This window comes from Salvelinus namaycush, chromosome 29, assembly GCF_016432855.1.
Source record: "Salvelinus namaycush isolate Seneca chromosome 29, SaNama_1.0, whole genome shotgun sequence".
NCBI lineage: Eukaryota > Metazoa > Chordata > Actinopteri > Salmoniformes > Salmonidae > Salvelinus > Salvelinus namaycush.
In genome coordinates, this window is record NC_052335.1 from 2,126,274 (window position 1) to 2,141,390 (window position 15,117).

The following is a 15,117-nucleotide window of genomic DNA, read 5'->3' on the forward strand; positions in this document are numbered from 1 at the left end:
TAAGACCTAACCCTGGGGCTTGAGAGTTGGGGACACTAGATAGGTGAGGTCAGTGTGAATGAAGTAAATCGCCACCCTCTACAGGAAATTAGAGACTGATTGTCGAATCACAGCAGCCGACAACACAGCAATTCTAACTCAGACCTCCCCAGGATGTAACCTGTTCATTGGGCAATATGTAGGATGTGGTATGTATATTTAATCCCTCCATTTAGTATGATATATTACTTTACATTAGGTTACATTATGAATGGAATAGCGGTTGTAGAATATCATACGAGTTAGAGGACTTATCATAAGTTGTACCCGGTCGTACAATAGCATACAAATTGAGTGACGTAACTTACAGTGCCTTGCAAAAGTTTTCACCCCACTTGGCGTTTTTCCTATATTGTTGCATTACAACCTGTACTTTAAATTGATTTCATGTAATGGACATAGACAAAATTGTCCAAATTGGTGAAGTAAAATGAAAACAAATGTATTGTTAAAAAAATTCTAAAAAATAAAAAACTGAAAAGTGGTGCGTGCGTATGTATTCACCCCCATTGCTATGAAGCCCTTAAATAAGATCTGGTGCAACCAATTACCTTCAAAAGTCACAAAATTTGTTTTAAAAAAGTCCACCTGTGTGCAATCTAAGTGTCACATGATCTGTCACATGATCTCAGTATATATGCACCTGTTCAATTTGTAAGTCGCTCTGGATAAGAGCGTCTGCTAAATGACTTAAATGTAAATGTAAATGTAAATGTTCTGAAAGGCCCAGAGTCTGCAACACCAAGGGGCACTACCAAGCAAGCAGCACCACGAAGACCAAGGAGCTCTCCAATCAGGTCAGGGACAAAGTTGTGGAGAAGTACAGATCAGCGTTGGGTTATAAAAAATATCCGAAACTTTGAACATCCCACGGAGCACCATTAAATCCATTATTAAAACAGGAAAGAATATGGCATCACAACAAACCTGCCAAGACAGGGCTGCCCACCAAAACTCATCGACCAGGCAAGGAGGGCATTAATCAGAGAGGCAACAAAGAGACTAAAGACAACCCTGAAGGAGCTGCAAAGCTCCACAGCGGAGATTGGAGTATCTGTCCATAGAACCACTTTAAGATGTACACTCCACTGAGCTGGGATTTACGGAAGAGGGACCATTAAAAAGCCATTGCTAAAAGAAAAAAGTAAGCAAACCCATTTGGTGTTCACTAAAAGGCATGTGGGAGACTCCCCAAACATATGGAAGAAGGTACTCTGGTCAGATGAGACTAAAATGGAGCATTTTGACCATCAAGGAAAACGCTATGTCTGGCGCAAACCCAACACCTCTCATCACCCCGAGATAACCATCCCCACAGTGAAACATGGAGGTGGCAGCATCATGCTGTGGGGATGTTTTTCATCAGCAGGGACTGGGAAACTGGTCAGAATTGAAGGAATAATGGAAGGCGCTAAATACAGGGAAATTCTTGAGGAAAACCTGTTTCAGTCTTCCAGAGATTTGAGACTGGGACTGAGGTTCACCTTCCAACAGGACAATGACCCTAATCATACTGCTAAAGCAACACTTGAGTGGTTTAAGGGGAAACATTTAAATATCTTGGAATGGCTTAGTCAAAGTCCAGACCTCATTCCAATTGAGAATCTGTGTTACGACTTAACGATTGCTGTACACCAGCGGAACCCATCTAACTTGAAGGAGCTGGAGCAGTTTTGCCTTGAAGAATGGGCAAAAATCCCAGTGGCTAGATGTACCAAGCGTATAGAGACATACCCCAAGAGACTTTCAGCTGTATTTTCTGCAAAACGTGGCTATACAAGTATTGCCTTTGGGGGGTGAATAGTTATGCACACTCAAGTTTTCAGTTTTTTTGGCTTATTTCTTGTTTGTTTCACAAGAAAAAATATTTTGCATCTTCAAAGTGGTAGGCATGTTGTCTAAATCAAATGATACAAACACACAAAAAATCTATTTTAATTCCAGGTTGTAAGGCAACAAAATAGGAAAAATGCAAAGGGGAGTGAACACTTTCGCAAGCCTTGTTTTTTGTTGTAACAACAAAGGAGAATTACACGGAGAATTGACACTGTAAACCCCAAGGCATGTTTTACTAAAATACTTCTAGTGGAACTCAAAGTCAATAAAAATGAATTGTTAATTTTAAAATGTTTGTGGCACTGACTCAAATCTAAATCAGAAGTATTTTTTAAAGTTATGATAACGAGTGACATTTTTGCTCTACTGCAGGTCGCTTTTTAATTTTTTTTTTTAATATCTGTGTTTTTGCATGTGATTGATTGACTAATCTTATGCCACAAAGATAAATCACATATATTTGTCTCAACTAATCCAATCATTTAGTTAGATTTTTTGTAACCATTACTGAAATGGTTGTTCTAATTTAAATGGCTTAGGTAATACTAACTCTGATCCTGATCCTAACTCTGCCAGTTATTATGAATGCAGGTTGCGGGTGACTAAAACCTTAACTGTTGGATATCCTAACTCTGTCTGGATTCCAATAGGAATTACACATCACTTTGCAAGCATAATGTGACTTGCCGGTAGGGTTGCAAAATTCTGATAAATTTCCCAGGTTTGCCAGAAATCCCAGTTGGAAGATTGATGTAAATCCTTCATTGACGTAAATCCTCCAGGCAGGATATATATACATTTTGGGGGGCCTGTAAACCATGAGTTTCATTCCACAGTGTTAGGGAAAGGCCTCAAAATAAGGCCTTATGAGATAAATAGTCAAAGAGTTCAGTTATAACGACATTTGCCTAGGAATGAAAATGAATGAATTCGACAACCATGTCTCTGTCACTAACAAATACAGGCATGGGTGGTAACTCTACAATTCACTCTAAAAGGAAGGGGCACACTGGGAAAGTATATCATAGGCGTGGCTTAGTGGGGGCTTTACTCAAATTGTTCATGCTGATACAACTCAAATCTGGATCTGGTCACAGTGACGGTATGAGCTATGACTACAAAATCACTTTAAGTAACTGTACTGAGATATATTAAGTGCAATGGGTTTCCTCAAAGGTTTTGAGTAATGACAGCACATTGGGCTTTACAGTGTATGTTGGTGGTTAGCAGAACTAACGACAAAAGGTTAGAATCAATTAAGTAAAAGGTTGGGAGAAATAAAAGGACAAAGGTTAGGAGAATAAACGTAAAACGTTAGGAGATTCAGGTTAAGGTTTGGGGAGGGGTTAGTTAAAATGCTATAGTTGTCCCCGACATGGCTCGAACACGCAACTTTTGGCTTGCTAGATACAGTATACTCCTTCCTACCAATCCTCCCCGACCAACGACGCTAAGTTTCTTTCTGTCTAAAGGAACTAGACCATTAGAATATATATATATATATATACACTGCTCAAAAAAATAAAGGGAACACTTAAACAACACAATGTAACTCCAAGTCAATCACACTTCTGTGAATCAAACTGTCCACTTAGGAAGCAACACTGATTGACAATAAATTTCACATGCTGTTGTGCAAATGGAATAGACAACAGGTGGAAATTATAGGCAATTAGCAAGACACCCCCAATAAAGGAGTGGTTCTGCAGGTGGTGACCACAGACCACTTCTCAGTTCCTATGCTTCCTGGCTGATGTTTTGGTCACTTTTGAATGCTGGCGGTGCTTTCACTCTAGTGGTAGCATGAGACGGAGTCTACAACCCACACAAGTGGCTCAGGTAGTGCAGCTCATCCAGGATGGCACATCAATGCGAGCTGTGGCAAGAAGGTTTGCTGTGTCTGTCATCGTAGTGTCCAGAGCATGGAGGCGCTACCAGGAGACAGGCCAGTACATCAGGAGACGTGGAGGAGGCCGTAGGAGGGCAACAACCCAGCAGCAGGACCGCTACCTCCGCCTTTGTGCAAGGAGGAGCACTGCCAGAGCCCTGCAAAATGACCTCCAGCAGGCCACAAATGTGCATGTGTCTGCTCAAACGGTCAGAAACAGACTCCATGAGGGTGGTATGAGGGTCCGACGTCCACAGGTGGGGGTTGTGCTTACAGCCCAACACCGTGCAGGACATTTGGCATTTGCCAGAGAACACCAAGATTGGCAAATTCGCCACTGGCGCCCTGTGCTCTTCACAGATGAAAGCAGGTTCACACTGAGGACGTGACAGACGTGACAGAGTCTGGAGACGCCGTGGAGAATGTTCTGCTGCCTGCAACATCCTCCAGCATGACCGGTTTGGCGGTGGGTCAGTCAAGGTGTGGGGTGGCATTTCTTTGGGGGGCCACACAGCCCTCCATGTGCTCGTCAGAGGTAGCCTGACTGCCATTAGGTACCGAGATGAGATCCTCAGACCCCTTGTGAGACCATATGCTGGTGCGGTTGGCCCTGGGTTCCTCCTAATGCAAGATAATGCTAGACCTCATGTGGCTGGAGTGTGTCAGCAGTTCCTGCAAGAGGAAGGCATTGATGCTATGGACTGGCCCGCCCGTTCCCCAGACCTGAATCCAATTGAGCACATCTGGGACATCATGTCTCGCTCCATCCACCAACGCCACGTTGCACCACAGACTGTCCAGGAGTTGGCGGATGCTTTAGTCCAGGTCTGGGAGGAGATCCCTCAGGAGACCATCCGCCACCTCATCAGGAGCATGCCCAGGCGTTGTAGGGAGGTCATACAGGCACGTGGAGGCCACACACACTACTGAGCCTCATTTTGACTTGTTTTAAGGACATTACATCAAAGTTGGATCAGCATGTAGTGTGGTTTTCCACTTTAATTTTGAGTGTGACTCCAAATCCAGACCTCCATGGGTTGATACATTTGATTTCCATTGATAATTTTTGTGTGATTTTGTTGTCAGCACATTCAACTATGTAAAGAAAAAAGTATTTAATAAGAATATTTCATTCATTCAGATCTAGGATGTGTTATTTTAGTGTTCCCTTTATTTTTTTGAGCAGTGTATATAAATTAATTAGGTTTCCATGGCTGAGCAGCCGCACACAAGCCTAAGATGCGCAAGTGATTTTAGGCTTGTGTGCGGCTGCTCAGCCATGGAAACCTATTTCATTTCTATTTTACTAGGCAAGTCAGTTAAGAACAAATTCTTATTTTCAATGACGTCCTAGGAACAGTGGGTTAACTGCCTTGTTCAGGGTCAGAACGACAGCTTTTTACCTTGTCAGCTCGCAAGCAATGCCCAGCAATGCCAAGCATCAGCTGGAGTGGTGTAAAACTCGCCGCCATAAGACACTGGAGCAGTGGAAATGCGTTCTCTGAAGTGACGCTCCACCATCTGGCAGTCTGATGGACGAATCTGGGTTTGGCGGATGCCAGGAGAAAGCTACCTTCACGAATGCATAGTGCCAACTGTAACGTTTGGTGGAGGAGGAATAATGGTTGGGCGCTGTTTTCCATGGTTTGTGCTAGGCCCCTAAGTTCCAGTGAAGGGAAATCTTAACACTACAGCATACAATGACATTCTAGACAATTCTGTGCTTCCAACTTTGTGGAAACAGTTTGGGAAAGGTCCTTTCCTGTTTCAGCATGACAATGCCCCTGTGCACAAAGCGAAGTCCATGCAGAAATGGTTTGTCGAGATCGATGTGGAAGAACTTGACTGGCCTGCACAAAGCCCTGATCTCAACCCCATCGAACACCTTTGGATGAATTGGAACGCCGACTGCGAGCCAGGCCTACTCGCCCGACCTCTCTAATGCTCTTGTGGCTGAATGGAAGCAAGTCCCCCCCAGCAATGTTCCAACATCTAGTAGAAAGCCTTCCCAGAACAGTGGAGGCTGTTATAGAAGAAAAAGGGAGACCAACTCCATATTAATGCCCATGATTTTGGAATGAGATGTTCGACCCGCAGGTGTCCACATACTTTTGGTCATGTAGTGTATAATAGGTCTTGGAGGTGTATCAACATATGTATAGTATGCTTTGTATGGCTCTGAGGCCAGGCTGCAGGGTGAAGTGAACTCGCTGACCCTGGGACAGTTCTATTCTCTCATGGTTATCATTAAAGAAATCTGATATGTGACCAGTCAGTCACTCATTACATTAGCGCTGGGCCTGACAAGTGTGAGGTGAGGTGCTGATCCAAAGTTTGTGTTTTGGGGGTATTCAAAAGTTTTGATTATTATTGCCACTTTTCCCTGAGGCCCCTGCCCTCATGGCAGATAGCTGATACAAACTCATTTTTAGATTATAAGGATGTGAAGAGTATTGGAAGCAAGGCACTAATATCTTTCTCATGATGGTAACCGCACCAAAGTGACCTTCAAAAGACTGGCCACTGACCACTCCATCACCTGAGAACACACTGGGAGGCAGCAGGCACTTATGTGAGATCAATACAGGGTTTCTGTAAGACAATATGAGGTCAACACTGGACAAAGCACACCAAAAACATTTGTGTGACTTATATACCTTGTTTGAGTATGGCGGCCTGGCGAGGTTGATGCCATCTCCGATGACTTTATCCCTAATCATGATCTTCAGCTTCAGTTTGGGGTAAATCACCAACTCCCTTCGGTTGCCAAGCATCAGGTTCCTTTGCACGCACAGATATGTGCCCCCGTTCCTCCCGACCCGGTCACTGTCCGGTTCGGTCCAAGACTTTGACCCCCAGAGTTTGGACTCGTAATGTTCCAACAGGTGGCTGTTGGGGGGTGTGGTGGGCATTGGCTCAAGTGTGAAGTAAAGCCCGGCGGCTTCCTCATCCTCGTCTTTCAGCCTTTGCACCGCGTTGTTGATCCTTCGCCGGTGGTGCGGTATGTAGACACCGATAGCATCCAGGTCGGGGTCCCCAATTTGTTTGCAAACTTTCAGATCATCATAGCCGTTATCCACGAAGGACTCCACATACTGAGAGAGCTGGAGGGTCTTCAGCCACTCAAACACGATGCTAGGTCCACGGGTGGTCATTTTGGGGAGCAAGCAAGAAGAACAAATACGAAGGAAAAAGGTTCAGTAAATCAGAAAAACACTAGTCATTCTGCTTTATTCTAATGAAAATCCTGACTGCGTGTAGCACGCTCATCCTCTCCTTTTCTCCATGTGTCCCATCTACCAACATGCGCGCTATGCATAGAGCAAGTGTTTGCCAGCTACTCGAAAGTCCCCACTCCGCAGTATCCCCACTACAATGGATAGTCCCCAGCTACATCTCAATGCACTTAGTGTCCTGCCTGCATTCAAATGAATTGAACTGATTCGTGAGTGTTTGCTGCCATCTACTGGGAAATGATTGATTTGTCGATAACTGTGCCTCTGAGTGGACCAATGAAGGACATGTATGGGCTCTGGGACTTGACCTTGATGAGACTGTCCTGATTTTTAGGCTCAAACTTCATGATACTGTCTGAGGCACTCACTTTTAGACATAGCCGCGGGAAGTAGTAGTGGGGGGTGCGACAAATAATCCTCCCACAAAAATATATTCATATTTTTAATGATGGAATAGCACAGTCCAGCTGCCTTAGCTTCACAAGTAATCAGGCTTGAAGTGCTGGGGAAGCGTGAGGGAGCAGCGCTTCCTAAATTGTTTAAATTTGAGAATATTCTGATCAATTCTAAATAAATTATATTTAATTACTACTAAAATTCCATTAAAAACAATAGATTGAGAAACCAAATAAATACGTAGGCTACAGCAGCCTAAAAGTAGGTAAATGGTGGTTTCTTCCCTGTCTTCTCTCTGGCGAATGATGACGAACTGTAGGCTGCATGTGTGCACTGCAGAGGCCCATTGGAGGCTTGACAACTTCATAATGTTGGAAAAAAATATCACCTGTCTGCCTTGACGTTCATAGAACTTCACCGACCTGCTCTGGTGCAGTGGAATCCAGAACGATATGTGACCACCTGGTTACAGCGACACTGTTCTGCCAAGGACACTCAAACCAGAGTGGCCACCATAAAGCCCAAGAGCCTGACTCTCTCTGGAAGTTGCTGTGGCCCTGCTTGGGATCTTTAGCCTATATTGACTATTGGTTGAGGCCCGTTAGGGTAGGCTATGACAGGGTGGGGAATTAGAAATGTGAATTGGGCCAAATTGGCGGTAATAATGCGTAATTATAGATTAAACGTATCGGTGCTCATTGGCCATGAAATACACATTACACACCAAGTTGGATATCGCAAATTCACAATGAGTGATTTGGAAGGAACCAGTGGCTAACTGCAAGCATAACAAAGCAATCACTAGCCTGCTATTCAGTGGAGTGGGTGTGTGGTTCAAGTCTGGGTTTAAGGATCTCTTTTCCAAGCTTAAATAAGGATTGGTGTCCCGCATGCGTAAATCAAATAAATTCTAATAGTTATTATGGATTTTAAACATTTAGGTACATATAAGTGTCTTATATTGGCTGAAAGCTTAAATTCTTGTTAATTGAACTGCACTGTCCGATTTACAGTAGCTATTACAACGGAAACATGCCATGCGATTGTTTGAGGACGGCGCCCCACAATATTTTTCCACCAGCACAGGTTTCATACATTCACATATAAAGATTAAATATTAACTTCCTTTTTGAAAATCTTCCTCTGATTTGTCATCCAAAGGGTCCCCGCTATAACATGTAGTGTTGTTTTGTTCGATAAATCCTTTTTATATCCCAAAAAGTCTGTTTAGTTGGCGCCATCGATTTGATTAATCCACTCGTTCATATTGCAGAGAAAGGAATCTGAAAATCTACCCATAAACTTTGTTTCAACAAGACAAAATATGTTTCTATTTACTCCTCAGATACCCTAAAATGTAACCAAACCATAATATTTATTTCGGAAAGAGATATGTTCAATAGGAAACCGATTTTAGCATGTGCGCAACTTCATCATTACGCGCGGTGACACGGATTTTGCAGACTGTGTCCTCATACAAAAACTGTTATTTCTTATTCGTTTTTGAAGTTACAAGCCTGAAACCTTGAACATAAACTGCTGACACCCTGTGGAACATAGACTGCTGACACCATCCAGGGAGCTATTTTACAATATGACCTTTCTCTTGCATTTCTAAGATGGTCTCTCTCTCAAAAAAATTCTGGTTGGTTTTTCTTTCGATTTTCTCCTACCATACAGTATCTATTCTGTTATATTCTCCTACAATATTTTAACACTTCTACAAACTTCAAAGTGTTTTCTTTCCAATGGTACCAATTATATGCATATCCTGGCCTCAGGGCCTTTGCTACATGCAGTTTACTTTGGGCACGTCATTCAGGCAGAAATTGAGAAAAAATGGGCCTAACCCTAAGAAGTTTTAAAAGGATTAACATTCAACACCATGGGCCAGAAAAGGTTGAATACATTGGCCATGCTGTCAATCCAGCATGACTTCTGCCATGTTCAAAACAACTGGAAATTCGGAACTGGGAAATCTCAGACTTCAGTGAGTTCAAGACAACAACAAAAAAACAATTATAAAAAGAGCTCAGCCTGGGATAATACGTTTTGAACGGTCATCCAACTTGGAATTCCAAGTTGGGAACTCAGGCCTCGTTCTGGAAGATCACTGACATCATGTTTTTGTCCAAGTTCCCAGTTGTCTTGAAAGCAGCATCAATCCAGAGAATGCCAGACTTTGATGACAACGTTTGCCCATAAGGACCGCCGCGCCACCTTCCTGTTCAAGTGAGCACAATGTCCAAAAATGTGTTGTATGCTGCTGTATAAATGATGTAATATGCCAGGGAGATATGTATACTGTAGCTTAGAAAGTAATACTAAGTGTATGTTGTGTAGTAAGCTGTTAGTAGCCCATGTGCCTCACCCTAATAATTTGTTCCCTTTCCCTCTCATCACTTAGCCTACTATTATGACTTGGTGGTGCACATGTAGCCTATAGCCTGTTTTAGAGAGATTTTGTCTTTTTAAAAGGCAGTAAATGAGGCTGAATGAACTGTTTCCCTGCCAGACAAGTCTCCGCTGATAACCAGGTGTAGCAGTGGTAAGGATTCAATCCATGGTGCTGAAAAGAAAGCTCTGCTGTTGGGACAGCTTTATGTGGGCCCTAACAGTTTGTGGGCAGCATTTGTCACCGTTATAGTGCAGTTAATGTATTGGTTAGTGTTGTGTTGTGTAGTGGCATTGCTAGCATGTATCCCTACGTTTTTTGGGGAGTTTGTCCCACCATGATTTACATGCTAAAGTTACAACTGATCATACACCAAAACTCAGAGCCACTATGCAGGATATGCTATGATTGAAACAAAATATAAGAAAGGCATTATCTGCTCTAATTCGCCCACAAAACAGTAATTCAAGACCATCAAAATGCATAGGCTATTCCCATAAAACTGATTGAGATCAATCAAATTATTGGCATTCAGATGTAAAACGTGAATAATTATCATTCACGATTGACAGTGATGATGGCCTGTTTCAAAATGTAATCAAATCAATGTAATAGTCCGGTGGCCATTTGATGAATTGTTCAGCAGACTTATGGCTTGGGGGTAGAAGCTATTAAGGAGCCTTTTGGTCCTAGACTTGGCGCTCCGGTACCGCTTGCCGTGTGGTAGGAGAGAAAACAGTCTATGACTTGGGTGACTGGAGTCAGTCTCCTGAGGAGGAAAAGGTTTTGTTGTGTATGAACAGCATTCTCACATAGGTGTTTCTTTTGTCCAGGTGGGAAAGGGCAGTGTATAGTGTGACTGAGATTGCATCATCTGAGAGTCCTTTAGGTGTCTCTTGGCAATTTCTACCATAAAGGACTGCTTAGTGGAGTGCTGTAGAGATGGTTGTCCTTCTGGAAGGTTCTCCCATCTCCATAGAGGAACTCTGGAGCTCTGTCAGAGTGACTTGGGGTTTTTGGTCACCTTCCTGACCAAAGCCCTTCTCCCCCACTTGCTCAGTTTGGCTGGGCAGCCAGCTCTAGCAGGAGTCTTGGTGGTTCCAAACATTTTCCATTTAAGAATGATGGAGGCCACTGTGTTCTTGGGGAGCTTCAATGCTGCAGAAATGTTTTGGTACCCTTCCGGTCGACCTCATGGCTTGATTTTTGCTCTGACATGCACTCTCAAATCATGTCCAATCAATTGAATTTACCAGCGGTAGACTCCAATCAAGTTGTAGAAACATCTCAAGGATGATCAATGATCAATGGAAACAGGATGCACCTGAGCTCAATTTTGAGTATCATAGCAAAGAGTCGGAATACTTGTGTAAATAAGATATTTCAGGTTTTATTTTTAATACATTTTCTAAAAAATGTAAAAACCTATTTTCACTTCGTCATTATGGGGTATTGTGTGTAGATTGAAGAGGGAAAAAATATTTAATCCATTTTAGAATAAGGCTGTAACGTAACAAAATGTGGAAAAAGGGAAGGGGTCTGAATACTTTCCGTATGCAATGTATATACTGTATGCTACAGTAGAAACGCCAACACGATATACAGAAAATAAGGCACTTACTTGGATAGGAACGCACACGTCCAAAGGTATTATTTGTAAGGAAAACAACAATGAAGGCAATGCGAGCCATCCAGAAAATGTGCCAGGGGGAAAAAGTGTGTGATAGACTGCGCAAATGTCTGCTTACCTGATCTGTGGAAACACTGGGGAAGTGCTTGGGCTCTCCTCGAAGATAAAAGTTTGTGCAGCTCAGTAAAGCCCCAAACATAAACTATCCGCAGCAGTGAGATGGGCTACGTCTATGCAAATTAATGACACTTCAATTCAAATTGTTATTAGAAAATAAAACTTGATAGAAAATAATTTGAAATTGACTAATTGAAACATAGCCTATAGATAATTAGCAGGCAGCGTGTCTTGGTTTAAGGGCAACGTAGGTTAAGAATCAAATCCTTTAGCGGGATCGATTTGACAACATCTGGTGAAATGGCAGAGCGCCAAATTCAAATTAAATTACTATAAAAATTAAACTTTCATGAAATCACACATGCAATACACCAAATTAAAGCTACACTTGTTGTGAATCCAGCTGCAGTGTCAGATTTCAAAAAATGCTTCACGGCGAAAGCAAACCGTGCTATTATCTGAGGACAGCACCCCATCAAACAAAGACAGACAATCATAATTCAATCCGCCAGCCGCGACACAAAACTCAGAAATAAAGATATAATTCATGCCTTACCTTTGACGAGCTTCTTCTGTTGGCACTCCAATATGTCCCATAAACATCACAAATGGTCCTTTTGTTCGATTAATTCCATTGTTATATATCCAAAATGTCAATTTATTTGGCACGTTTGATCCAGAAAAACACCGGTTCCAACTCATGCTGCATGACTAAAGAATCTCTCATAAGTTACCTGTAATCTTTGTCCAAACATTTCAAACAACTTTCCGAAGAACAACTTTAGGTATTTTTTATGTAAATAATTGATTAAATTTAAGACGGGATAAACAGCTTTCAATACCGGACGAAAACAAAGAAAGCATGTTCCAGGTCGTGCGCACCAAATCATTAGAGTGCACCTGGAGTGACACAGGAAAATAACAGGGCTACTTCTTAATTTCTCTAAAGAAAAACATCAACCAATTTCTAAAGACTGTTGACATCTAGTGGAAGCTATAGGAAGTGCAAGGATATTGCTATTAAAACGGCCTTACATTAGAAAATCAATGGAAAACAGATTGGCCTCAAAAAAATTTCACTGGATGGATTGTGCTCGGGGTTTCGCCTGCCAAATAAGTTCTGTTATACTCACAGACTTTATTCCAACAGTTCTAGAAACTTTAGAGAGTTTTCAAATCTACCAATTACATGCATATCCAAGCTTCTGGGCCTGAGTAGCAGGCAGTTTACTTTGGGCACACTTTTCATCCGAACGTGAAAATAGCGCCCCCAAGCCATAATAAGTTTTAACTGTCCTGTTGCTTAGCAATCACATTGGAATAGTGAGAGCATTCTGACATCACATGCATAAAAAAACTCACACTGGGAGTAACCGTTATAGATATTTGGAAGGTTAATACTTGTTTAGTTATTCAGATTTTTCAGGGGGTGCTCCAACACCCTTGTTCTTTAAGATACCCCAGATGGTATATCAATGCTGTAAGACAATGGCTACTCTAACAAATTCCTCTGTGTTAATAGACTTATTTGAGCAACAACTGTATGAAAGAAGCAGTGCATTCACCTTAGGGTTCATGATGGACATGGGGAATAAACCACCACCAGAGGTATACATTTTTTCCACTTTTATTTTCCGTTGCACAGTAATTTCTATCTACATCATTTCTAAATTGTTTGTGGCAGCAGAGAAAGTCATAAACATCCATGTGAAATTTGCATAAAACTGTACAAGAAAATTGGCTACAATGATAAATTCTGCAACCTACTGATAACTGTTAAATCCAGGACGGAAATGGCATTATGGCGGACAGACTCCCTCTTGTAAATTAGTATGAATCATACCAGGTAAGAAGAATACCGCATACTGAGTATAGACAAGAAACAACTCACTCAAAGACAAGAAAAAACACATAAAAAAATCGAATAGAAAAATAAAAGAGAGCTAGAAGGGAAGGACCTCAATCATAGACTAGTTTTTTTTTTTTTCCTGAAGTATTCTTTTCACCTTGGAAGATTGAAGCAGGGCTACCTACCGACATCCACACAACAATGCATACTAGAACACAGAGAAGGAGGCCAAACCTGTTAGTTAGTATCACCAACATGAGCCACTTGGAACTGTTACCGGAGTAGAAGGAGAATGCATTAGAAGACAAGCGAGGGAGAGTCGAAGCATGATGTGTGCTGACTCAGACACTGAACATGCGAGGCCGGTCTATGATGGAGCCACATTACACAGAGGTTGCGTCATCCTGCTGATGTAGACATCCTCTAGTTACCGTGGTTACTGACTTGTTTCTTTCTTCTTGGTGATTTCCCCCAATTGATTGGATACAGAAAGCTTGGTCATGGAAATCAAGTATTTCAGACGAGAAAGACATTGTTGATCATACAACACAAAAAAATGTTAAAGAACGATGTACAACTAAAAATAGGAAAGGAAAAGACGGCAAAGTTAAACATTAAAGGTAGACTCAGCAATATGACGTGGTTGCAAAAAGTAAATGGCATAGTGGGTCAATTTCCGCAACAACTAAGAGCGTTGAAGCACGATGCTCAACTTCTTCGCTATTTTGGCTCCCTGGCTACCACACTGTAACAGTGTGAAGCGAACCCACACACATGCACCTACCTATACTGTGTGATTGTGTGAGAGCAAAATCTTGCATCTCGCTCATCACAATATCTGCGGTGCTGCTTGTGGCAACGTCTACCTTGAAAGATACTGTGCTGGTCAAATGTTGTTTAGAAGTTAGTAAAACTTTTATGAAGGGCACAATGTTGTGAATACAATAGTTGTGTTCGATTCTGAAAACTTGCTACCCTCACTAGTGGCCTCACGGTTGAGTTGCTGTAATCTTACTCCACCCTAACCAGCCATCTCCTATTAGGATGAGTCGAAAAGGTCTTAGAGAAGAAAGAACGTCTTCAGAATGGAACCTAACTCAGTGACCGAGTCAGAATGCACAGTTCCCAAGGCCCTGTATAGACAGACAAGGGCCTATTGTATTTCCATTAGCGAAACACTTGGAATGCCAAGTTGACTAATAGAACAATGAAACGAAAGCTAAAGTAATTCTTTGGCGTTAGAAAAAATATGGCAACTGTCCTTGTGTCGCTCGCTTGAGCAATGTCAATCACTTTTCAATTGGTCTTAGATTGTCAAAATATTTACCTATTTACAAAAGAATGGTAGAGAGGCCTGGCAGAACATTAAAGTAGATATATATGAGTGTTTTCACCACTGAAATGAGGACAGAAACAGAGGACAGTTCCGACACACTACACATATAGCAGCGTCTCTTACACTTCAATAAATAAAATGTGAATTAATAGACCACTCACACTGACAAAGTTATTTTACGGAAAAAAATAAATAAATAGTTTCTGTCTTCAAAAACGTATGACTTTGCCTGAATGTACATATATATTCCTGCATATATGAACACACACAAATAGGTTTTCTTCCCATGTGTATATACTGTAGTAATCTCCAAGTTTACGTGCACTTGAGGAGTTCATATCTATACAGTATTACTCCTGAAAACCAATCCAATAGGTGTGGATACACTACCAGTG

At 41.8% G+C, this 15,117-nt stretch overlaps 1 protein-coding gene across 1 annotated transcript; it reads right to left on the reverse strand.

The window, feature by feature from the left end:
• Nucleotides 1-6,242: 6,242 nt before the first annotated feature.
• On the reverse strand, nt 6,243-6,918 carry LOC120023921 (sterile alpha motif domain-containing protein 5-like). The gene is made up of 2 exons (XM_038968024.1): nt 6,421-6,918; nt 6,243-6,302 (listed from the first exon to the last, which is right to left on the reverse strand). Exons 1-2 carry the CDS (start codon nt 6,916-6,918, stop codon nt 6,243-6,245), a joined length of 558 nt encoding a protein of 185 aa, XP_038823952.1.
• Nucleotides 6,919-15,117: the final 8,199 nt, after the last annotated feature.

Coding starts and splice junctions, on each gene's coding strand:
- LOC120023921 (XM_038968024.1), bottom strand. CDS start 6,918: ATGACCACCCGTGGACCTAGCATCGTGTTTGAGTGGCTGAAGACCCTC. Junction 6,303..6,420: donor GGCCGCCATACTCAAACAAG/GTATATAAGTCA, acceptor GTGTGTTCTCAG/GTGATGGAGTGGTCAGTGGC.